The 23,952-nt window shown below is 49.8% G+C and overlaps 9 protein-coding genes across 9 annotated transcripts; 6 read left to right on the forward strand and 3 right to left on the reverse strand.

Moving 5' to 3' along the window:
- Positions 1–224: 224 nt before the first annotated feature.
- BJY04DRAFT_216152 (uncharacterized protein) lies at positions 225–1,529 on the forward strand (the record flags this gene model as incomplete). Its single annotated transcript, XM_073715649.1, has 5 exons — positions 225–278; positions 332–785; positions 843–929; positions 995–1,189; positions 1,258–1,529. The coding sequence occupies 5 exons, from the start codon at positions 225–227 to the stop codon at positions 1,527–1,529; spliced, it is 1,062 nt and encodes a 353-aa protein (XP_073573629.1).
- A 1,206-nt stretch (positions 1,530–2,735) lies between these two features.
- On the forward strand, positions 2,736–3,825 carry BJY04DRAFT_206329 (NADP-dependent oxidoreductase domain-containing protein; the record flags this gene model as incomplete). The annotated part of the gene is made up of 2 exons (XM_073713698.1): positions 2,736–2,907; positions 2,972–3,825. The coding sequence occupies 2 exons, from the start codon at positions 2,736–2,738 to the stop codon at positions 3,823–3,825; spliced, it is 1,026 nt and encodes a 341-aa protein (XP_073573630.1).
- Positions 3,826–5,602: 1,777 nt separating this feature from the next.
- Positions 5,603–7,140, forward strand: BJY04DRAFT_184461 (uncharacterized protein). Its single transcript, XM_073710618.1, has 2 exons — positions 5,603–6,305; positions 6,362–7,140. Exons 1-2 carry the CDS (start codon positions 6,211–6,213, stop codon positions 6,699–6,701), a joined length of 435 nt encoding a protein of 144 aa, XP_073573631.1. The 5' UTR covers positions 5,603–6,210; the 3' UTR covers positions 6,702–7,140.
- Positions 6,785–7,126, forward strand: BJY04DRAFT_24814 (uncharacterized protein). Its single transcript, XM_073720003.1, has one exon. It carries the CDS (start codon positions 6,868–6,870, stop codon positions 7,090–7,092), a length of 225 nt encoding a protein of 74 aa, XP_073573632.1. The 5' UTR covers positions 6,785–6,867; the 3' UTR covers positions 7,093–7,126.
- On the reverse strand, positions 7,133–8,098 carry BJY04DRAFT_184462 (uncharacterized protein). The gene has a single exon (XM_073710619.1). The coding sequence runs from the start codon at positions 7,946–7,948 to the stop codon at positions 7,160–7,162; it is 789 nt and encodes a 262-aa protein (XP_073573633.1). The 5' UTR covers positions 7,949–8,098; the 3' UTR covers positions 7,133–7,159.
- Positions 8,099–8,309: 211 nt separating this feature from the next.
- Positions 8,310–10,209, reverse strand: BJY04DRAFT_216155 (LysM peptidoglycan-binding domain-containing protein; the record flags this gene model as incomplete). Its single annotated transcript, XM_073715650.1, has 8 exons — positions 8,310–8,491; positions 8,549–8,650; positions 8,708–9,045; positions 9,101–9,214; positions 9,272–9,685; positions 9,739–9,796; positions 9,850–9,992; positions 10,040–10,209. The coding sequence occupies 8 exons, from the start codon at positions 10,207–10,209 to the stop codon at positions 8,310–8,312; spliced, it is 1,521 nt and encodes a 506-aa protein (XP_073573634.1).
- A 1,182-nt stretch (positions 10,210–11,391) lies between these two features.
- On the forward strand, positions 11,392–12,475 carry BJY04DRAFT_216156 (uncharacterized protein; the record flags this gene model as incomplete). The annotated part of the gene is made up of 2 exons (XM_073715651.1): positions 11,392–12,302; positions 12,355–12,475. 2 exons carry the CDS (start codon positions 11,392–11,394, stop codon positions 12,473–12,475), a joined length of 1,032 nt encoding a protein of 343 aa, XP_073573635.1.
- A 3,517-nt stretch (positions 12,476–15,992) lies between these two features.
- Positions 15,993–17,158, forward strand: BJY04DRAFT_216157 (uncharacterized protein; the record flags this gene model as incomplete). The annotated part of the gene is made up of 2 exons (XM_073715652.1): positions 15,993–16,354; positions 16,384–17,158. The coding sequence occupies 2 exons, from the start codon at positions 15,993–15,995 to the stop codon at positions 17,156–17,158; spliced, it is 1,137 nt and encodes a 378-aa protein (XP_073573636.1).
- A 4,549-nt stretch (positions 17,159–21,707) lies between these two features.
- BJY04DRAFT_226436 (MDR family MFS transporter) lies at positions 21,708–23,861 on the reverse strand (the record flags this gene model as incomplete). Its single annotated transcript, XM_073718411.1, has 6 exons — positions 23,529–23,861; positions 23,355–23,451; positions 22,955–23,271; positions 22,573–22,884; positions 22,087–22,504; positions 21,708–22,024 (listed from the first exon to the last, which is right to left on the reverse strand). The coding sequence occupies exons 1-6, from the start codon at positions 23,733–23,735 to the stop codon at positions 21,708–21,710; spliced, it is 1,668 nt and encodes a 555-aa protein (XP_073573637.1). The 5' UTR covers positions 23,736–23,861.
- Positions 23,862–23,952: the final 91 nt, after the last annotated feature.

Below are 23,952 nucleotides of genomic sequence, written 5' to 3' on the forward strand. Positions count from 1 at the left end.
ACTATAGGATGTTATCTAAAACTAGATTGGATCTACCAAGTACATGACGACTATCTCTGCAACAAACCTTACCCACCTGCTGCAGCCCATTTCAAAATCCGCCAGTTATGGTGAGCGAGCAGGGGCGGGGTGGCAAGTCGATTTTCTTCATGAACCCTTGCATGCCGCTCAAATAACAATTTCTTCGTCTCCTCATTCTCCCGTCCTGCACCGTCAGCATCACCATGGCAAACTACCAGACAGACACCACAGCGAGAGTGATCGGGCCCGTCTTTATCGTACTTCTCTCCGCTCTGTCTTCATATACACTCACTGATCTCTGTGCTTATAGGGAATAATCTGGGGCGCAACAACCCTCTCTTTCCTCTTCGTCACAGCCCGCACCCTCGCCCGTATCATCGCATTCCGCCGCCTCTGGCTAGATGACCTCTTCGCCATAGCAGCCTGGTTTATTCTCCTCGCTCAAGCAATAACCTGGCAGACCCAAGTCGACACCGTGTACCTCCAGTTTCAACTATCTGCCGGCAACATCTTACCAACACCCGAAGTCCTTGACCGGCTCGCCGAACTGTGGCGCGCACAATGCGCGATCCTTATCTTATTCTACACAAGTCTATGGGCAATCAAGGCCAGTTTCTTGATATTTTTCCGGCGACTTGCGGGGACGGAGCGCTGGTGGATGATCTGGTTCTGGTGCGTCAGTGGGTTTGTTGCGGCGGCCTATTTCGCTTGTCTTGGGGACATTCAGTATAAGTGTTTGCTGTCTAGTCAGGAATATATCCTGCGTAGGTGGTCTTACTATCTATTGCATATCCGGTCAGGCTAACTCGTGGTTTACTTAGAAACCTGCAATGAGCGCCACGCAATCATGTTCCAATACTACACTCTTATTGTGAACATGGTCTTGGATGTCCTAACTGATATCGCCAGTACGTCCTTTAATCCTTCCTCCCACGCATGAAGTTGATAGTAGCTGACGAAGTTATCTCTATAGTAATCAGCCTCCCTATAACCCTCCTCTGGAACGCCCGGATCACCCTCCGCCGCAAGCTAATCCTCATGAGCATCCTCTCCCTCGCCGTCGTGATCATCATGGTTGCAATAATCCGCGTCGCTGTCGTCGCATCCAAAGACGGAAACTCGGATATTACGTGGCTGTGGATGTGGAGTTTTATCGAGGGAGCTGTTGGTGCGTCTCGCCTTCACACTTCCTGCTATCCACTATTATCCAACGGTCACTGACGAGCTGCATCTTAGCAAATATAATCGTCTGCCTCGCCTCCTTCCGCCAACTATTCGTCAAACAGAACCAGAAAAGATCTGAATCTGGTTCGGGCTCTGGGTCTGCCCCCAGGGAAGCTCAAGGTAATGGTTTTGATACGTTCGCGTCAGCCGCTCGTGGATTCTCCTTCCATCGAGGGAGCGGTGGGAAGGATAAGTCGCATTTCGGCTCCGGTGGGAGCGTCTATCTTGGGACTTTTAACAGCAAGCGGCAGCTGGTACACACTGATGTTGAGGCGGCTCCTTGATGATAGTTCTACGAGAGCGGGTGTCAGTTGGCGTACAGGAATAGAAGACCCTGGCCCTGTTCGCGGCACGCCACAAACTCCAGAGTTGGCACAGTGGATACTGGCGCTCCAAAAGGGGCGCAAGCAAAAGGAGGGCAGTAGGCGAAGTTACAACAGAAACTACAGAGACCGGTTTCCAATCCTTGAAGGTCAAGATATGCGAAACCGGCAGTGGCAGTTAGCGGCCGAGGGCACTTGCGCTTCCACTAATACTTCTTAAAGAGAGGCAGCCTCGTTTGACGTTTTGCGTCTTGGCTTACCTTCTACCTATTGCAGGTGAGCCCATCTTTCCACACTCTAGAGGTAACTAACTAAGGCTAACAGCACCAGCTCCGGTGATCATGCCCACTACCCTGACCATATCTTCCTCGGGCCTTCCGACCAAGAAGAAGCACATTATTCATTTTTTTACAGCGCGGGCGTATATTCACCAGCAAGTATGGGTACGATCAAGGGAAGATCGGGGAAGATCGCGGAAGAGTGGGTGTCAGGAACTGAAGCAGACAGAGGTATAGACATCATGGCACAGAGGAAAAAAAAGTGTGGAGGTTAGCGATTGTAAGCCCAAGCAGTCCAGACGCAGGTGGGCCAAGCCTTGCACATTCTCCTCTCGTCATAGGCCGTGATCGATGAATGAATCGTCTAGAGGACCCGACCACCCCGGATCCCCCTCGCCGGAGATAACCTATACCAGCCCACCAGTGTAGCAGCTGGAGCCTGTATACCTTTCTCCACAGTAAGCTAGCTCGGCAGCCTCTCAAACACGGAAACATAACCGAAAATAACGTTATTAGGAGGCTACCATGACGTAAATAAAGTCTCCGATGCACCTAACTTCCCGAAGTGCTGGCTGAATCCAGTTAGGTCACCAACCGCACACCAGACCTACAGCACGCATCCTCCAGGAACAAGATCCTTCGCTGCTCACCAGACGTTTCAGGGCTAGGTACCGGCTTACCGTTTAGCATTTCTAAGCAGCCTCGATAATCCTCTGCCCTGTCAGCGAGGAGCGATTCTTATACCGACCTATCGCCGATCTGGCTCGCAAACTCCGCTATCTCCGCCGCGTCCGGGGAACTATATAAAAACCTCAGAACAAGTACTACTATCGTTCAGGCACTTCAAACCATCCTAAACCTCCACAGCAACAAAGAAGAAACAGCAAAAATGGCTCCCCTCCCTACCCGCCCCCTCGGCAAGAACGGCCCCGAGGTCACCCGTCTCGGCTTCGGCCTCATGGGCCTAGGCGCCTTCGCATACGGCGCTGGCAAGCCAGACTCAGAGCGACTGGCACTCCTCGACAAGGCCTACGAACAAGGAGAGTGGTTCTGGGACACCGGTATACCCCTGCTCTTCCCCACCCCACCTGTTAGTGATAGCTAGAGACTAATAATGCCCACCAGCGGAACTCTACGGCGACAGCGAAGAACTAATCGGGAAATGGTTTGCCGCGAACCCCACAAAGCGAAAAGACATCTTCCTCGCGACGAAGTTCTACGCGCGGATTGAAAACGGGCAACGAATCACCGATACAAGCCCCGAGAACGCGCGGCGGAATCTCGAGCAGAGTCTGAGACGGCTTGGCGTGCCGAGTATTGATCTCTACTATGTGCATCGACTTGACCCAAACAGGCCGATTGAGGAGACAGTGCAGGCGCTCGTGGAGTTTAAGAATGAGGGGAAGATTAAGTATCTGGGGTTGAGCGAGTGTAGTAGTGACTCGCTGCGACGGGCGCATAGGATTCATCCGATTACGGCGGTGCAGGTGGAATATTCGCCGTTTTCGTTGGAGATTGAGTCTAAGCAGATTGATATTCTGAGGACGGCGAGGGAGCTGGGCGTTGCGGTTGTGGCGTATTCGCCGCTTTCGAGGGGGATTCTGAGTGGGAGGGTGCGCTCGAGAGAGGATTTCGGGGCAGGGGATATCCGGGCGTGGCTGCCGAGGTTTAGTGAGGAGAATTTTGACAGGAATCTGGTTGTGGTGGATAGGTTGAATGAGTTGGCGAGGGAGAAGGGGGTTACGGTGAGTCAGTTGACGCTGGCTTGGTTGTTGGCGCAGGGGGATGATGTGTTTCCGATTCCGGGGACGACGAGGGAGGAGGCGCTGGTGGAGAATGTCGAGAGTTTGAAGGTTGAGCTGAGTGAGGAGGAGGAGAAGAGGTTTAGGGGTATTGTTGCGGAGGCGGAGGTTGGGGGGGAGAGGTATCCCGATGCCTTTAAGGAGACCTTGTATGTTGATACTGTCTTGCCGAAGTGAGGGCATCCTATTCTGCTACTCTTACAATCACTTCAGAGTAATAAAACAAGGCTCTTCTTGTATGATTACTCCTCCATCACTATGTGGTAGGATATTTGTTGAAATCAACCATCACTCGCTTCCGATAGTCTGTTTTGAAGGTGGAAAAGAACGGCATGATTGTAAACGCCTTGTACGATGAATGGAAAACTCGGCAATTTAAATAGACTCTCCGCTGAGTCTCCAATAACCCTCTGCAAGTCCTAGCGACTAGTCATAGGGTGCGACCAACTGAAAGGCTCTCTGACTGAAAGTGTTGAAGTAATGGTGTCTAGAGCACAGATCTGCCTTGGTTTGCCGAGGGCCTATCAAACCGCAATAAACGACAGCCCAACCTGAGCACCAACGGCGAGTAATATCATAAAACCACGCCCGATCTTCGCAAGCAAGGGTATTCTATCACGAACTGTGATCCGGTCCGCGTAGTGCTCGGTGGCAAGATCGTGGTGTAGTTCGTCGCTGGCAGCGTTGAGGCCCAGAGGCTTCGCGGTTGTCCTATCTGGACCAGACACATAGTGCCTGTCTATCTATCCATCCTGTTTAGTGAGACCCTTCACAAATGGTAATTTATAGTGAGGAGGTGTTGACTGTATAAGAGACATACCCCAGAATCAGGCCCAATCAAAACCCTAACTCCTAACAGGCTCATGGAGTTGAGAGCCTTTTCTTTATGAAAGAGGTTTCTCTTAATTGCTTCCCAGAATATGTGCATGGTATTCGGCGTCGTGGTAAAAGGAGGAATTATAACAGTCACTTGGCTCGCGTTCCCACTGCGATGCTCGATCTGCAACTGATATGTACGTGGTGCAATGGACTTTGATGCTGAAGTTGATGCCATGGTATCGCAAGTCAATGTTGGTAATGGCTGTAGTCGAATGGATGGAATGAGGAAGAACTTGTAAGACTGCGATCTCCGGAAGAACAACGAAGGGCTTAGTGAGGTCAAAAGTTACGGTCTGCCGCTTGGATTGGGGTTACCAAAGAATTCAAAGTGATTCATGAGATGGGACTGATAATCGACGGTGTTTTCTCAGATTGAGTCCTCATCCGAGATAATGAGGTTTATAGGCTTGCGTAATTGTCCTCGCCTGTATCTGGGGAGGGATCCTGTATATCTCGTGTCTTCTCGAAAAAGTCCTCAGCTACGGGTCTCTATGGTAGATACCCAGGAAATGTCCTCAGGACCGAGAACCATAAAGCAAGTTTTACTAAAAGTGCGATTCACTCATAATCTGGAGTTATTGTCCTCAGGGAGCAGATACTGACATCTCTAGCATAATCATGCGCAAAATACACAAGGCTGTACTATTGAGCGATCATGTCCTAAGAATAGTCTTCGTGCATGGTTTGTTTGGAATTGTGCTCACAGGAGGTAGATTTTCCCAGACACTAATCGGTGTTTTCGGCGCTGTTGAACATAGTTCCAATCTCATTTCTAGCTAAGTGTGTCGTTCATCGCGAGGCATTCTGGCTTGAGGCTGGGAATCGAAGTAGGATTCGCAATGGGGCCAATTGTCCTCAATGGCATACCAACACTATACTTTGTGCTCATTGGACGCCTTGGTGATCGGGGTATCAACGTAGCGAATGAGAAGAGAGTAAGAAGTGTCCTCAGCAATAACAGGGATCTCGTTCAGCCAATCCAGGTAGCGGAAAACAGCCCTCAACTGCAGTTGGGTATCAGCTGATGACGAGGCAGACACCTTCCTTTCCTTTCCTTATATTCTCTCACTTTTCCTCTGTCCGCCGCTCCTCCCAGTCACAGCCAGACTGCTCAGTTCAGCAGGGCTCGCCATTTGTATCAAAGCAGACGAACCTGTCTTTGCATCGACTCACATACCCTCCTCGACTGGGGTGATCGCGGGATAGTCTCTATCCCGCGGATTCCCCATTCAGGAGTGTCACGATGATCATCATATAAGTCAAAATGGGCACTGTTCCTTCGACAACCCTAACGATCCCGTCCCATGGTACGACAACAATGACAGCTCTCCTGGTCAATTTGGTTGCGATGCGCAATTTCTGGATTATACGCCGGGCTTCTTGAGCGATCCAGCGATCTTCAACAATATCGGCCCCTCGCCGATAGAATCTGAGGACCCGGGATCCTTTCTTTTCCCCATTCATACGTTAGCCGAATATTCATACGATTCGCTTTTCCCAGAGCCCCATACCGATGATAGCGCATTGCCCCGAATTGATACTGTAACATCTTCTACACCTTCACTCTCAAATATTGTCTCAGATTCTTCTTCTACCGGCGTGAGCCCGTCGCCAGAATATGCAACTCCATCGTTCGTTTCCTGTCGAGACGGATTGACTCAAGCTTCCGGCCCCGACTACCGCATGATTTTACCCAGTGCTCTGAATCCTACTGGCTGTCGCCCTCATCTCAAGTGCAACTTCTGCGAGAGGACCTTTAGGGACGAGCATACCCTGTCGTGAGTCATACCTTCCACCATACTTCTGGTCAAGTACTGACCCGAGTTCGCGACAGTCACCACAAATCAAAGGCACACCACGTCTGCGAACATGGATGTGTGAATAAAGCCTTTTCCGATAAACGCAATAGAGCTAGACATTATGCGAATGCCCACAGCCAGAGCAAGTTCAAGTTGCAGTGCGGCTGCGGCCACAAAGTCCCCGGCGAGCGCCGCGACAATTACCTTCGCCATCTGGAGAGCGGCAGAAAACCGCCCAGCGGGTCATACAGCTGCGGTCGCGACTCACATGAGACACACGATAAAGCCACGCATCTCGCCCATGTTCAGATGTGCAAAGGGCAAGCAGGGAGAAAGAAGAAGAATCAGACAAGAAGTCGAACTTGTCAAGAGTGAAGGGTGCCTTTTCTAGCGTGCTTTCGGCACGTGTGGAGTTGTACTGCAACCAAACAGTTTAGTTGTCTTGTTTTTGTACCTTCGAGGGGACCCTTGGATGTTGTGGATGGGCCTGGGTCGCCCTTTTTGGTGGTGATGATCCCTTTCTTTATCTTCGATTTGCTTGATGCCACTTGAAAGTTATCCGTGTACCCCTTCCTACCCGCGTTCTCTGTTACTGCATGCTCTGCTGATTGATGTACATCTGTCCAATGCGTCTGTCCTTATTGTCCTTGGTGCCACGGGTATAGAAAGAATGCTATTGATTTTTCCTGCGTTTCTTTCCCATTCTCGTTCAGTTAATACTTCTTTCCTTTTCTCCCCTAGCTATATGACATACATTCAGTACTGAATCTGATCTCATGCATTCGATAACAAAAACAAAAAAAAAATCAAGGATTCAATTGTAAAAAAAGCTACTAAATCGTCAAAAGAGCCGGCGGGCGCTCATAATAGTCCTGCCAGTCAAAACGACACTGGATGTGCAGATACCCCGAGAGCTGCGCCTGGTCATACAGCACGTTCATCCAACCCACATCCTTGGCCGTACATCCCTCCAGGGGCTCAAATTGCTCTTCTTCGCCTGCATATATGTATTCGTCTGCGTCCTCCTCGCACTCCGCCTGTGGTTCCCACTCCGCGTTGACGAGGCGCACGAACCCTGTGGAATTCGACCCGCCATTCAGCCCCGGCGCTTGGAGCACGGACTCCAGCGCCTCTTGATCCACCGTAATGAAGAACCGATAACGGCCTGCATCTGCCGCGGGGAGGAACTCCATTGACACACCGGGGTTCTCTTCTCTAAAGGCGGCGGGTGTCCAGATATCCCGGAAGTGCGCACGGAGTGTGGCCGTTGTCGCGCCGACAAACGAGGGATCCTGGATCACAGTAGGCGCGTAGGAGTCGAGAATGTCGAGCCCGTTGTAGAACTCTAAGGAATCGGTAACTTCTTCGTGCAGGCGCGCCATGCAGGCCTCCCAGTCGGCGTCGCTTTCGTAGGTGCAGCGGTAAATGACGAAACCCCATTTGCTGAAGCCGTCGGCTTCCATTAGCCGCTCTAGGCAATCTGCGGAGTTATGTGCTGTAGAATAGCCGGAGTTCGTTTGGACATTTGGAGTTCGCCGTTGATGGCCAAGGGGAGTGCGCGGCTCACTTTGGTTGGAGCTCGGGTTGCGGTGGTGGTTGAGAATGGAGGTGGGTGCTGGCATGGTTGAGGGAGACGCGGTTGGTAGATGGAGGGTATCGGGTGGCGACGGATGGGAAATGTGAGGCGAGAGATGCCAGATAATGGTGTTAGTAATTTTCGTTGAAGAGAGAGTTTCATGGTCGTTTCGAGCTGTTGGTTCTTAGGGGAGAGAGAGTTAGGTGGAGGGAGGAATTTCCCAGGGGGATCGCCGCCTACTTATAGGGATGGATGCGGAACCCTAACCCAATCATGGGAACCGTAAAGCCCTAATTGTCAGGTACATTGTTATCTTTATATCTATTTAACGCTTTGAAAATATGATGCCCTGATCTAGCCTAACTAAACTCGGGAGGTTCAGATCCTCAAAGCTCGGTTTTTGTTGTCTATGTAGGCGTGACGGTCGCACTCGAGGAGCCCACTCCAACACACACGGAGCGATGCGTGTAGTCAGCTAGATTCGCGAAGAGGCTGGTGGTACAGTATCCCTCTAAGAGCCAGGTGTTCCATGCTAGAAGCTGACGGGGTGTGATGCCGAAGGTGTCAACGAGGTCCTCACAGGTCATTTCTGGTGCGCTACATTAACAAGGAAATGACACCGGGTGCAGGGTCAGGAACTACGTACCCCCTTCATCATAGCTGTTGACATACGTAAAGCAGTTGCAATTTGAGGCAGTACCGTCCTCTGTCGCCTCAACGGACAGGCACATGGTCTCGTTGTCCGGTACTAATTGCTGTTAGATTTGACATGCCTACATTGATTGGGATGTTAGAATGGACATACCAGTGCTATTCTCGTACTTCTTGACGCAGTAGCTGTACGCTGGTGAGAGCATGCAGTTGACACGGTCATTTTCGAGACTCGGGTTCCACTCCACCAAGTCAGTAAAGGGGACATTATGGTCCAATGCTAGAAAATCACACGGAGTATCATCATAGTACGTTGCGTCGTATTTGTAACAGTCTGTGAGGGATTCTGGGGTCTTTGGCGGGAGAGGGGGAGGGGTGTAGATGAAGCCCAGGTTACTGGTGGCCGTACCATCGTCAGTCGCTGATGGTGATGAAGGAGATGATAATGGCGTATCACTGTCAAATGAATGGTCCAGATAACCAACAGGAGGGCTGAGATGACCGGTTAACAAGTCCAACAAATCATAAGGATAAACCGGTTCCATACCTGATACAGACTTCATACCCAATGAAAAAATGGCTGTCAAGATAAAGCGAGTGGAAATTCGGATTCCAATCTCGAAATTGCTGCAGGGTAACCCCATCCAGGCCGGCGACTACACTGTCGCATGTGTCGTCAGGACCCCATGTATGCGTGGTACAATGTTGATCCACGCACAGGGTCTTTCCTACTCTGTCGGAAAAGGTCTGATATTGAAGGTCTATATTGTTGGCTTCGAGCAGATAGTACGTCGAGACATTCATTGCTTCTGCAATTGAGTTGCAGTCATCTTCTTCCTTCACGGTGTATGCTTCAACACAGGTTTGCGCAGAAATAGGGGGAGCAGATTCCCAGCAGAGAGTGGCTGTCGCATTGAGCGCGTAGGGTGTTGGCGATGCAAAGCTGTACCCGGTCGCACTGCAGCTAGAGGTCAAAGAGCCAAAGTGCTCTGCGAGTCCCTCGTCGTAGCCCAGGGGATTGTCCAGTTGAGCAGCCAAGGCGCCCAGCCAGCAGTCCGAGCATGAATCGGTTGCATTCGAGGAGGCGGGGTCGTCAGTCGAGAGAAACAGCGGGTCGCAATAAGCACCGGCACTGCTGGGAGTAAGCCTCGGAAAGCATATGCACTCCTAGATAGAAGTACCGACCTGGTCTTCTGACACGAAACGTCATACGTCAACAGGTAGTGGTCGGTAATGAAGGTAGCTGCCACCTGTGTTAGGAAAAGAATGATATCTTATTGAGACGCAGATAAATACCGGGATAGGCCACTTCTTCGAAAACAATCACATCGGTGTCCAGTGTGCAAGCCACCTCGATATTGGCTCTAGCGTTTCTGAGGGAGGTATAGCAGTCGCCTTTACACAGCTCGTTTACTTCATCTTCTCCAAGGTGCAGGTTCCTGGTTTTCGTTAGTATTGCATACGAATCAGACAGCTCTGTACTTACGTTTTGAATACGACGACAAGAAACGGAGGGCAAGTCACGTTAGTTGCTAGGGCTTCCTTGCACCTATCGCTGAGACCCGGATAGTCGACAAACATCCGAGTCCTAGCAAGCTGCTGGGCACCTGCCGAAAGTACCAGTAAGCTTGTGACGGCAGTCCGTAGCCCTCGCATAATAGCGATCTCTCGGAGGAAGTCAGGCGGCAGTCCGCAATACTTAGCAAGAAAGCAAGGACGGGAGATCGGGCAGAGATTTCCCCTGCCCCTGAGATCTACAGTCCTGAGTCAACGCTAAACCGCTAAGCAACGCTAAGCACTAAATTCAACGCCAGCCTCTTCATGATTCGCTCCTTGTTTTTTAAAATAAGAAATAAGAATATATTGCGGCAGGCCTGACGATAGCGAGAACTATGTCCTTTCGGTAAATACACTCAGCAAAACCCCTGATAACCGTGAAAGTACCTTCGCCTTTACCTTTACCGTCCCGTTCGCGTACTGATATCTCTGCCGGGGGTGGTGAAATAAGCACGGGCCTGGTCACCCACCAAGAAGGCTGAGTAGCAGTCACTCCTTATGATTTGACTATATATAATATAATGTATCTACTCATCCAATCTAGTTCAGCCACTAAGCAACCCAAGAGTGTGAATTAGGATTAGAGCGCCGCCGAGCATGTGATATACCCCACTGCCGGTACAATCCCCACTACGCCGCAGCTAAAACCTGCCTTGATTGGGCAGCCAGATTGCAATTGGGAGCTAGTTCCAATGTGGTAATTTTGTCATGATGCCCAGGTGCAGGTGAGGTGCCCACAGGTGTAGATCGAGTCTTGAGCTGGCTTTCTCAGCCATTCTTCTTCTCTTTTACTTCACTGTATACGGGGTTACCGGCGTTAGCATCTGGATAGAAAGCCAGAGTTGAGCTTGAGAGTGTTGAAGATGTCCCTGATCGCTAATTTAGAGCAGACATAATGTAATCATAGGAACTGCATTTACGCATCTAAGAAACCCAAATAATCCACAGGGGGCTCACTGGCATATAAATTCGGTCCGGCTATTGTCAGATTCCGACGGACCGTGGGCGAGGCTGATGTGGTACGAGCATCAAGCCATCATTGGCCGGACTGCAGTTCGCTTGACAATGATAACCCAGACATGCCCTTCGATTCCCTGCCGCTTCGGAAATAATTCTCTTGTTATCACCGGGTGCCGACTGTGTCGTACAAGCCTCGTGGGTTGACCATCACTATAAATTCATGCCGCTGCGCGCGGTGTCATATCCTCACTCATACTTCTCAACCTTCAGGTGCTATCACATCTGTACCTTGTATCTACACCTACAATACTCCTAGCAGCCATGCCTGATTTCTCCCCCACCGCTATCAAGAAACGCGCAACGCACGGCGCATTCCTCAAGCGTCAATTCTTCGCCGAACCCCCCAAACTCACCCCTCAAGACGTCGACCTCTCCGGCAAAACAGCCATCATCACCGGCTCCAACACAGGAATCGGCTTCGAATCTTGCAAGCAGCTCATCGAGTTAAACCTCAGCAAACTCATCATCGCCGTGCGCTCCGTATCCAAAGGCCAGGAGGCAAAGGAGCGAATCCTAAAAGAGAAAGGCAAAACAAAGTGCGAAATCGAGGTAAAGAAACTCGACCTCTCAAGCTATGACTCGATCATCGAGTTCGTCGAATACACCAAGACACTCGACCGGGTTGACATCGTCATCAATAATGCCGCTGTCAATAAACGAAATTTCGTGCTGGACCCCGCTACCGGCCACGAAGAGACAATCCAGGTGAACTACCTAGGAAATGCCCTCTTCGCCCTTCTTATACTGCCAGTCATGCAAGCAAAGAATACCCCCGAAAGCCCAGGCTGCCTCTCCTTCGTGAACTCTGAAACAGGCTCGTGGGCGAAATTCAAGGAACAAACCTCCACGCCTATCCTACCAGCATTCGATAACCAAGCATCCTTCGACTTCCAAGACCGCTACCCGACTTCGAAGCTCTTAGGACAACTATTCTTGAAAGAACTGGTTAAGCGTGTGCCGGATTCTACTGTGATTGTCAATTGCTCGAACCCGGGATTATGCAAGACGAGTCTTGCGAGGGAATTCACGGGGTTGCTTGGGATTGCTGCGTTTATTCTTCATGCGCTTGTCGCGAGGACGGCGGAGGTGGGTGGGAGGGCGATAACGGATGCGGCGGTGAACCATGGGAAGGAGAGTCATGGGGAGTATATTGAGGATGGGGAAGTTGTGCCGTGAGTTTTTCTGTTCCATTTACTGTGCCGTGTACTGATGTTTACTTGATAGGTCGGCACCGTTCATCTATACGGATCAGGGGAAGAAGGTTGCTGAGCAGCTGTGGCAAGAGACGCTGGATGAGCTTGCTTTTGCGGGGGTAAAGGATATTCTTAGCAATTTGGGCAAGTGAATGGGTTTTCTTGGTTGGTTTCAGGATAATGTATGTTGCCTTGTTCTTGAGAAACACTGTTCGTTCTAGCTATATTGTTTTTTTTAGCATAATACCTCATTTCTTGTATGTCTACTCTTTAAGCAGCTTCTGAACCTCCTTGCAGCCAATCACTCCCACTCATGCAAGACATAAACGGCGAAGCGATACGCTGATTGGAGGTGCGGTCAATTGGGAGTGGATGCCATCATCAGGCATTTCTATTCCATGTATACGTGGGTGTAAGTTTTGATGAAGCTTGAAAGTATTCAAGCAATGTCACTTCAGGGTGATTATGTACCGAAGAGATGGGGAAGGGGAGGGAAGGACCGGGGGCAGGAGCTATGGCGTCAGCACATCAGCGTCAACAATCTCACCAGCATGATCTTGCATGAGTCTAAACTGCTTTTCGATAGACTGCTGACGAATTGGGATCCAGGACTTTTTGTATGATGTATCTGTATGGTTTTGACGGTATGCTTACCATGTGGTATACCCAATGGTTCCTGGGAGCTCCGCTAATCGTACATAGTACGCGTACACACCGTGGTGCTTTCGAGAGATTGAGAAGGCTCATGTAACCTCTCGAGACTTTATAATTTCGAGGGATCATTCCGCTAACCAGGTTTCCTGAGACAGGTAACTTGCGTAACAGCTGTGGACAGCCTATAGTAGTAGATATTCAGGGCCAAAGTGGTGGAAGGCGTGTTATCGAGACTCTGGTCAGAGGTCAGTGTACAAGGCTCAGACATCAGATCGAAGAATGTCTCGCTATGAAACGCAGCTGAATACAGGCGGGTGACGGGTGATGGCGCTTACTCACATCTAACCGGACTACCAACAAGAGCTGCTTGGAGGAACCAGCCAAGGCTATCTGGGAGGTCTAAGCTTCTGGAAGTCTAAGCATTTGGTTTCTCATGTTGAGCCTATCAGTCGTCACACTGGCTCAGGCTTTTAGGGGTATGAGGGTTTACTTAAGATCGCCGGGCGAGAAGCATCATACTCCACGTTATAAGCGCGAAGCGCCCCCACCAGCGCGATCTCCCCCAGAGATGTGATTTCAAAGCAGAATGTTTCAAACTCAAGTATTCAGCGAGAGGCTTGGTGATGTTTCAGTAGATAAGCTGCTCCTCTGCCCCGCCGCGCCTTGCGATCTCTGGTGAAGACGATTGGACATTTCCGATCTGATAATCCTTGATTGTTGCACAGAACCAATCGCAGTACTGTTCGTACCATACATACAACCATAAATAGCTATACCCGAGGTTTAAACTGTTGGCGGATTTGTCAGAAGTGTTGGGTCCTCAACGGGTTGAGTTACGTGTTGTAGGTGGTTGAGGGAAGCTTGTACCTTATAACTGTTGGGCTATCCTCTGCTCGAAGGATTTTACGTTGACTACCTCTCCACAGACTAAGATGGTAGTCTCTAACTGCTTTCAATTATACTCTAACTCTTTTCAATCGCATCAAGAACACACTACTCCCACGACAAGATGGCTATTTCGAACGAAGTCACTGTCGGTATCGTTGCCGTCTCCTTAGCCGCCATTCCCATGACTTGTCCAGTGATCCGAATGTGCAAGAAATGGGGATCTCGAAGATTCTCGGCTCATGGTAATGATACAGCCCAGCTGATAGCATCTATGGAGTTGTAAATAGGCTAACATGTCGAAGGTATGGCCAGAGACGATAGTATATTGCCTGTCTGGCGCCCTCGAGAGACACGATTGACGGCGCCCAAAGTGGCTTCACTTAACCAGCCAGGTACTTGATAACCCCTGTTGCTCCGCGGTCTCCGCATCTACTTGACCTTAGTAGTGCTGTTCTGACGATCTTATGCTCTAGTGATAGCGTTCTGGATTCATATTGATAGGGTTCACGTAGGCGTAACACGCACGACTGATTTTAATGTTTGAGCCCCTTTTTTCTTCTTCTCTTTTTTTCTTATTAACAGGGAATGTCGCGATTTGGAGTTTGGCTGGGATGGAGTATGGCGATTGAGCGACTATCAGGCATTTCGGGCTGGGTGGTGTTTTGTTTTTAATGTTCATGAGATATAGCAGGACTAGGGCTGAATGGTGTCATCGGCAATCGAAGGGAACGAGTTAACAAAACTATCTGGGCCTAATTCAATGTAATGCTATGCCTGTTGAGCGCATTAAACTTGAGACAAACATCTGATGCTATCCTACGCAGAAGGTTGGCCTCGTCGATCCGAGCGAACGAGTTTGATTTCTTACTGCTAAACGAATGACCATGAACAAAGCTATTAAGGAGCATATAATGAACGATCCTAAGAAGAAACACCACAGATAACAGGTGACTTCACCCTCCACATGAAGAAACAGAGGTAATATCAGACAGATAACATCATAACTCGGTACTCATGCATCCGATCCATCCGTTCAGATTGACGCGGCTTTATCGCAAAATAGATTAGCCTTTTTTTCTTACAATAGTGACGACACAAATGCTTGTAGACGGAAGGAAGATGTGAAGGATTGACAGGCGTGACTTACCGGTCGTGCTGGTGTTGGGCGCACAGCACTCAGGGCAGTTGCTCGAAGGAACGGAATGGAAGCGACGGAATGGAAGCCCTGCCAGCCGCAGTCTTTGCAGGAGGCGGATAGTGGGGTATATCTGCCGGTGTAGCGGGTATCCACGGGGAGGTTGATTTGTTCGGGGGCCATTGTGTGTGTGTGTGTGTTGACTTAAGATGGTTTTGGCAAACTAGAGTACAGGTAAAGAAGTTGTGTGGACGGCGTGAGGAGACAAAGTACAATAGCAATGGGAATATTGAGAGGAGCGTTCGGCATTGCTATTAAATACGTAGGGGGCACACGTAGGACTAGGCAGAGCAGCTTCTGGAGTACCGGAGTGATCTACCAAGTCGTAACTCAAGCTTTGGTGGGATGGTTATCTGATGACACCTGCTAAAGTCTATCTTGCATAGTCTCTGCCGCCGGAATTGTTCGTAGTGCCGGTGGCCAGGTACGGTTGCACGACTAGTATGATATCAGGGGTGGTCCGTCATGCGGCCGTCTTCAGCTAAGTTTACATGTGACGCATTGTCTGTTGTAGGTCTAGGCTATCTAGATTCCCACAAATACTAGAGCATGCAACAGCCAAGTGTGGTTCTTATTCATAACCGATTGCCGCACGTACGCTTAGAATCAGCTTTCAAAATGAGAGTCTGCATCCTTGAGCCTCAGAATCAACCCTGCGAGAAGTGGATGCTTTGTGCCCTCGAATCCTGTAATACCTCCCATGTACTCGCACGCCGAGCTGTTGGAAAAGACAGGGAAAAATATGAATATAGCCCCAGAGAAGAAATCAGAGCTATTGTTGCCGAGGGTCATGATTTCTATATCAGCTTCCTCCAGGACCTAGAAGCGTGCCTTCATTTTGAGTCGTTCAGGCTACCTTCCGTAGGTCGGCTATTGCGTTGAGTCCTTGCGCCACACAAGCGGGATCTTTACCAGCAGAGGCAAAGACCACTATGATCAAGCCAGCAGAACAGCAATGGAAGGAAAACCCAGAACTACTCTTTCAGCTTCGGAGGGAGGCTGTAACGGTCTATTTTGAGGCGAGAGGGTCATGTAAAGGTGGATGCGCGGTTGAATTCCTTGTTAGCAACGACGGGCAAGTTACAGCTACCGGCATCGAGTCTCTCATGAAGGCTTTCCTATCGCCAGTACTTATCAACGGCCTCCCTGGGGGTAGCCCAAACCTGATTAACATGCTCGTCGCCAACCACAAACTTGCAAGGATGCCCTCCGACACCGGTACCGATCTCGGAGACCTGCCCAATCTGGCGGCCGCCTACGACGCATATGCACCGACCTACGATGTTGATGGACAGTTAACAGCGCAGACACAGCAAACTTCAGGGCACTCGTCGAGAAGTTCGAGTTCGAGGGGATAGTACTTGACCTTGCGTGCGGAACTGGGTACTTTGGGCGGATCCTCAGGAAGCACCAATCTCGACAGATGAACCCCTGGCAGGATGATCAAGTAGAGGACTTTGACCGCGCGTCAGAGTCCGGAAACCTTGACGACGGAACCAGTCGTGCGACCCACCTTACCGGCTGCGATATTTCACCTGGCATGGCGAGGCTCTGCAGCGAGACAGGCGCGTACGATCTTGTGCGCCTGGGACACATCCAGACTTCTCTTTCTGAATACCCCTTCCTCCTGCAGCATGACGCGATGGATCATATTGTATGCTTTGGCGCGGCATACTTGCTGTCCTTTGAGGAGTTAACCTTCATGCTTGTTTCGTGCTTTGCTAGCGCACGAAGGTCACTTACAATCGGGGTTGATGAGGTTCCTGATGCTTATAGTGAGTATATGGATGGGCTTGGAATGGGATATTTACGAGGTAACAACCATGTCGCGCAAATGGATCAGTTGTTTACTGAGCCGCCTGGGTGGCGGTTGGTTAGTCGGGACCGCCGCTTCTCATGGACATGGCCTGATGGTAAGGATGTGTACGCGGTGTTCTATAGGTTTGAGAGGGTTGAGGAGGCGGGAAGAAATATGATTCTTTCTATCCGTGATGAGAAGGAGCCATGGCTTAGTTTTATAGATGATGCATCATTCTCTTCGTTGAAGGCTGGGGCACCAATGCCATCGGCTGATGTTGACCAGTTGTGTTTTCTATAAGGAACTAGTTGGGGTCTTCCTGCTGGCTTGTCAGACCTCAGAAACCCTCGTTTTGGGTCTTTCTACCCTATCAGATCTTTTCTTTCTTGCCCCAATCTTCATTTCTACCAGTTCGGATCCAAACCGTACGCTGTGTCATAAGACGGTCCAACGACCAAGACTCAAACTAGCTGTCTTCCCCTCCGTGCTCACCTCGTTACTTGAATTGCTTCGACACCCCTAAAGTGTTATTTTCTACTATATGGCTCCCAGCAGAAAGAGGGAATGGGGCCGAGAACGCGACGAAAGCAGGGTCAACGTCAAGGACCATGAGAGAACCAACCAAAGCTACGTCGATCCGGAGTGGATTCGTTATTCTGACGCTGCGCATCGACTCCTTGATGGGCAGCCGAGTAATTGCTCAATAAGGGAATGAGGGGCGATATTCCAGAGGAAGGAGTTCCAGGCTCAGGTATGGATCGCAACTCTCACCAACAGCCTCCAAAAGGAATTCGCGCGCACACCGGTGCAGCCACGTACTACCCAGGAGGCCATTGAGATGGCCATACGATTCAAAAGTATCCTTAGTCTGGAAGAAATTGAGGGAACAACAGGCCGAGAAGGCGAAACGGAGGAAGATAAGGAAGCATGTTACTGAGTAGTTTATCAATCCGGGCCTAAGATATATTCTTGCTGGTAGCTGCTAGGTATGAATATTTATATACATGTCCTGTATGATTTGTATCTAAGCCTCAAGTGAGGAGGCGGGGGTCGTAGTCTAGACGCAGGGTCTCCCCGAGGAAAGGTGTGGGCAAATCATGCGCAATATAGGACGTACAACGATATAATCGAGAGTTTTATTGAGCAAACAACGTGCACCAGGGCCTTCTGGGATAAAGGATACCTTTTTAGTTGAGTTGATATACAGAATGAACGGGTTGATTGGTTAGGATCTATAGTGAACATACTACTCTGTGCTGGCATTGACGATTGATCAGGAAAAAAAAGTGCTCAAATGAAGTATCAAGTATCCTTTGACTAGGATGCAAAGGAAAAGGGCGGCAGTACATGAGTAGCTCAGAGATATACCTAGTTTACTACATAATAAATCACCTGACAAGCCACAGAGACCCTTTCAGCTTTCTATCTTGCAACAAGGAGCCGGAGACATCGAGGAGCAGCCTCTGCTAACTATCGAGGAATGTCAGCAGCGGCTTTTATCCAACAAGGAGGACCTAAGCCGCTTACAAATTGTTTCCTTACACCCCATACACATGTGGCTCCTCTCGTCTCTGCACACTACACTCTCAAGTCCTTGCTGCGCCACTGATGAGATATAATCTTACAATACATATACCGGGTTCCGGATCTTCCAGCAGTTAGGCACAGAGAATTGACAGGCATATCTCTCTCTTGGTCAAAGGGGAGCATGGCTCCTTTTCAGGTTATTATTTCTGAGACTGCCCGCTGTTGCATTTCGATGGTCGCCTCTTTCGACGACCATAAGTCTTCGAACTAAACTAATCTTTCTCAAATCGTATTCCAGATCCATATACTATGACGGAAGATTTGGGTCTCCAAGTATTATAGAAACCATGAGAGCCAGGATCTGTGAGCCATAATAATGAGGCACGCTCTCTGAGAGCTACCGATCCACATTCAGCGGCTCCACTTCAATGCTTAGATACCTTTGACATTGCGGCGCAAAAAAAAAGCAAAGAGTTAATCTGCTGTACCGTGCGACGCGGCTCTGGGCTGGCATGCACGGATGTCCTCCTGACTCTGCTTAGCCCCCAGCCGGAGACCGAGCCTCATAAGACCAAGCTTACTCCAGACTTGATGGTTGGCGCCTGATCTTAAAATTGGCAGATAAAGTTAGTTAATTCGCATGTGCTGTCTAGATTATGAACGAGTACTATACCTCGCATACAGTAGGATTATCGGAGCCGGAGTTCTCCGAAAACTTAAGCAAAGTGAGATTATACATATGGAGGAGCGACGTCAGTGGTATCTGGGAGCCTGCCTCCTCTTGGAGGATCTCGGAATACCTGCCAGGATCAGACTACAGGGCCGGTTACAGATGGCAAGTCTAGATATTCTCTTCGGCTAAACCTCAAGCTCCTGTCGACGGCAGTCAGTATTCGACTTCCAAGGCATGTAGTATAGAGAGCGTATCGACACTAGCTCGTCTCATATTAATGGCTAAAGCTATGACGAACGAGCTAGTACGGTAACCCCCAAGGTTGATTTTCAGAGGCAAAAGTCTAGACTACTATCTCGCAGGCGACGCCACTCCGATGCTCCCACGTTCCCCCCCCGGTCGTGCTCCCCGCTTGCCCACCATGACCACAATCTCTACGTGCGACGCATTTCTATTGGTGTGGGCTGATACAGCAGCTCCCGGTAGTAGCTCTGCATCTAGGATAACAGGCCTGGCGCCGTCAATCTGTGCGAGGTAAACCGCATTCTGGCAACTGCTATTGGTGACATATTTGTTTTTCCAGTCTTGAAAATATAGCAGCTGGGTCAGGTAGAGCGACAAGGCGCCCCTTTCTCATAAGCTGCTCCGGGGAACGGCTTCCCACCCTTCTTCCTCCCTCCTCAGCACCTGGACTTCAGCTCCAACTTTACCTCTCTCCTTCCGCAACGGACTTTAGACATCTCTCCTGTATATGAGAGCATCCTAGATGACCTTTTCACCTTCTACAAGTAATATCTTGATCACTTCCGCCACATTATCTGTTACAGAAAATACCGATCTTCGTTATGCACGTGTCCGGCGAGGCTATCATTGGTATCGTTGCCGTCGGTGTCGCACTCATCCCAGTTAGCATCTCGCTCTTTAAATTCTGGAAACACAGAAGATCCTACACAAGTCAAACTACAGGTTGGATCCTATTTGACGTGTCCAGATCTAGCGCTGAATGTCCCAAGATATTCTCCTCCCCTTGTGGCATCCCCGCGAAGCCCATATATACCCCGTCAATGCCATATCGATGCCGAACCGGTGGGTATAACACTCAGTATTTGGTTCGGTTACGTATGCTAATGAACGAATATAGCAATTCTCTTTACCATCGACACAATGTCTGACACCGCAATGAGCTCTACATCATCACAAGGCCGCATTTCCGTGTCCTCATTTGTCTGACTGCGGTTTTAATCTATGGCGTTGTCCCGGTGTTTTGGTTTGTTGTGCTATCGAACACACTATTTCCCATCCTGTATAGTTCATCCATTGACTGCAAGACATGTCGCATGATCCAAATGTGGATAATAGTTATCAAGACGAACCTTAATAGTAAACGTTAGGTCGCCCTGTAGATACCATACCTGGTGTACAGGGGTAGAGCCCCTCGAAGTATACCAGGTGAGAGGTATAACAGGCTGTCTGATTAATGGCAATCCACGTGCCCAGGGGGGGATCTACCGCGTTCGCCCGACACCACGTCGTCAGTTACACTCAAAGGCTGTCTTATGTCTAAACGGCAATGGAATGGCTTCGCTACTGGCTGCTCGGGTACGCCACGACATATTGTACAGGTCTCGGATTGTCTCTCATTGGACTGGGAATTACAGCACAGACGCCCATCCTTACCTAGGAGATCTGCAGGATCCAGGTGGTTTGCCGGTGTGAAACACTCTTCTCCAGTTAAAGTCTAAATCACCCGGTTGCCCTTGTCGGGCCTGTCAAATCCCTGTGATGCTTGGTGGGGGAACACCGTGATTTTTAGAACACGATCATTGTTGATGCATTTAATATTTTACGAGCACTAGATTTCTTACAGTCCATCGATCATCAAGATTCTACCACATTCTTCGAGTACTTTATCTGCCTGGTGATTCGATGCATTTCTCAACTGAAGCAATGATTGGCATTGTTGCTGTATTCATCGCATCCGTTCCCGTAGCCCTGAAGCTCCTCAAACTATGGAGAAGAAGGGCCTCGAAACGTCGTCAAGCCAAGGGTTAGATCACAGCCTCTATACTTGCTACGATTGACTAACATAGGGCAGAGAGATCCATAATTCCCATGCAACATTTACTGTCTGCCCCCGCTATGGCACCCCCATTACCGTCGCTCAACAACAGAGGTATGTCCTATATCCGCTCTTGAGCTCGTGCCTGAGGGTCCAATACATCTCTAGGAATTCAACTGACTAATACTCCGACTGAAAGTCGCGTTTAGGGTTGATACAGTCTACTTGGGTCGAGGTCAACTCATGGCCCAAGCGGATGTTCTCGTCTCTTATGATTTCTGTCTTGTTGAAGGCAGAGAGGAAAAAGGAACCGCCGATTGTCATGTTCCCAGTATAGTTTAGCGTCGCTTTCCGCGTGGAAAGCGACGCTAAACTATACCTGGGAACCGTCCGATACGACCTCGCCTGTATAACTTCGCAGATATTTGACGTCGTGGCATACGGCCTGCTGTTATATGCAATCTGTCATTATTGACTTGGAACAAAGCTCTATCTGTTCATCCTTCTCTTCTACACATATACTCAAAATCAATGTCCCCCTGAGTCTATCTTGTAAACCATCAGGCAGACGCCCACATGACCTCCAGAGCTCACGCCGCACCCCCAGCAGCCTTCGCCAAATCCTCTCCATGTAACCTCTTCCAGCTTCCCATGAACCCAACCAGGGTCGCAACTCCATAAGCTGCAGCCGCTATTGCCCAGACAGCCTTTAAACCGTCCACATAACCACCAATTACAATGGGAATCTGCTCAGCTGTGAACGCGTTGCGGATTTCCGTCGCGCCAGTACTTAGAGCTATTCCGGGGCTGATGTCAGGTAGTTTGGTGGCAAGCGTCTTGATCAGCTGGTTGTTGAATGCTGATTGCGCGGCTGAGAGGAAGAAGGAGCCGCCGATTGTCACGAAGACTGACCCGAAGTTAGTTGTCAAGGTATACCGGCAAGCAGACGGGGAAGTAGAGACGGCTTACAGTTAACAATAGCCGTAACCTGCGACATATCCTCCGGACTCGCATGGACCTGAGCATTCGATAGCGAAACCTGAAACGTCCAGCCACTCGTAAACCCAACAATGATCTGATACCCGATCCATTTTCCGGTCGAGGTATCCGCGTCCATGGTGTAGAAGAGGCCAGAGCCGACGGCCCCGAGCGTACCGCCGAAAATCCAGAACGCCGGCACGATACCGATTTTCGACAGCGCGAAGCCCTGTCCGATGGCGGCAAATGTCAATGGGATAATCAGCGCGAGCATCTTCACCCCCGACCCGATAGGGCTGGCGTTGTGGACGCTCTGGAAGTAGATGGGGAGGTAGTAGAGGACTGTGAAATATGCGCCGCCGAAGAAGAACATGAAGATTGAGCCGACGGAGACGTAGCGCTTTTTGATCTGTGTGAGTTGTAACTTGTCAGTGTAGTTTCGAGGAATGTATCAATGCGGAGTCTAGATCGACGTACCAATCTCCCAACAATCATAGCTCTCTCTTTCTGGAAAATTTCCCAGCCGACGAAGACAGCTGTGATGAGGACAAATCCAACCAGAAGCCCGATCACCTCACTGCTCTTCCAAGAATGTGTTTGTCCCCCGTACTGCAAGGCAAGGATATAAGAAACAATCAACCCCATCATCAGCGCCGCACCAACGAAATCCATCTGCAGCATCTTCTCCTTGAACGGCGCATCCACGGGCTTTGCGGAAGACGGGGTCTTGAAGATAAAGAAAATGACGACAGCCGCGACACCACCAATCGGAAGGTTGATGTAAAAGCACTACAGACAAGACCGTTAGTTACTTCTTCCATCCAGGGTACAATAAACAGAAAAGAGAGCGAAAACATACCCAGCGCCACGAAACCCTGTCCGTAAAGGCTCCACCAAGCAACGGTCCCAGCACCGCCGCAATACCGTATGTAGCCCCTGCGATTCCCAACAGCTTCGGGCGGTTCTCCGGCGACGCAGCAAACCCAAGAATTGTGAACATGCCTACAGCAACACCCGCACCACCAAGGCCTGCGATTGCGCGGCCAACAATAAGCGTCGTAGGGTCTTTGGCGACGGCGCAGATGAGGCTGCCGAGTTCGAAGATGAAGAGGGCGACGAGGTACCACAGCTTGATGGGGAAGTACTTGAAGAATTTACCCCATGTTGATTGGAAGCCTATAATAAATGGGTCGATGGTCAGAGAACGTTGAGACTTCACTAGATGGGAAGGGTATGTAGGTAGGTAGGTAGGTACGCACCGCCGAAGGTCATGAAATATGCCGAACCATACCATGAGACTTTGTTCAAGTCTTTGAATTCATCTGTAATCTTGGGAATTGCCGTGCCGAGGATGGTCTATAGCAATCGCTTGGTTAGCTCTCATAAATACAGAAGCTGCAGCAAGCGCGGGAGGATGCGTATGTGAAGCTCACGTTATCCAGCGCGACCAGGAACATGCCTAGCATGAGAGATGCAACAATCGCGACCAAGCGAGTACCGTGTGGATACTCATCCTCTGCAGTTGTGTCCTCCTGAGAACCTTTGATTTCCGCAACACTGGGCTCTGAGCTTGTTGCTATTGTGCTTGAGTAGCGCGGGGAGTCCTCGGTGGTCGGCTGCTTTTCTGTGTCGGTTGCCATTTTGAGAGGTTCAAACAGATTGACTTTCACCCGATAGAATAATGTGAGAAATATGTATGCAGAAAACTTGGTAAGAATCCCGATGTTATATCAACCAAGCTCGGACTATCAGCTCCGAGTTGTAAGATAGGGCTCGGAGGGAGTTGAATCGTCCGAGGTCAATTTCTGCTCACATTTGTCAGACGCAGATTCAGCTCCTTTACAAAGTTTGGGAGTG

The sequence above is a fragment of the Aspergillus karnatakaensis genome (genome assembly GCF_047715665.1).
Source record: "Aspergillus karnatakaensis strain CBS 102800 unplaced genomic scaffold BJY04scaffold_13, whole genome shotgun sequence".
NCBI lineage: Eukaryota > Fungi > Ascomycota > Eurotiomycetes > Eurotiales > Aspergillaceae > Aspergillus > Aspergillus karnatakaensis.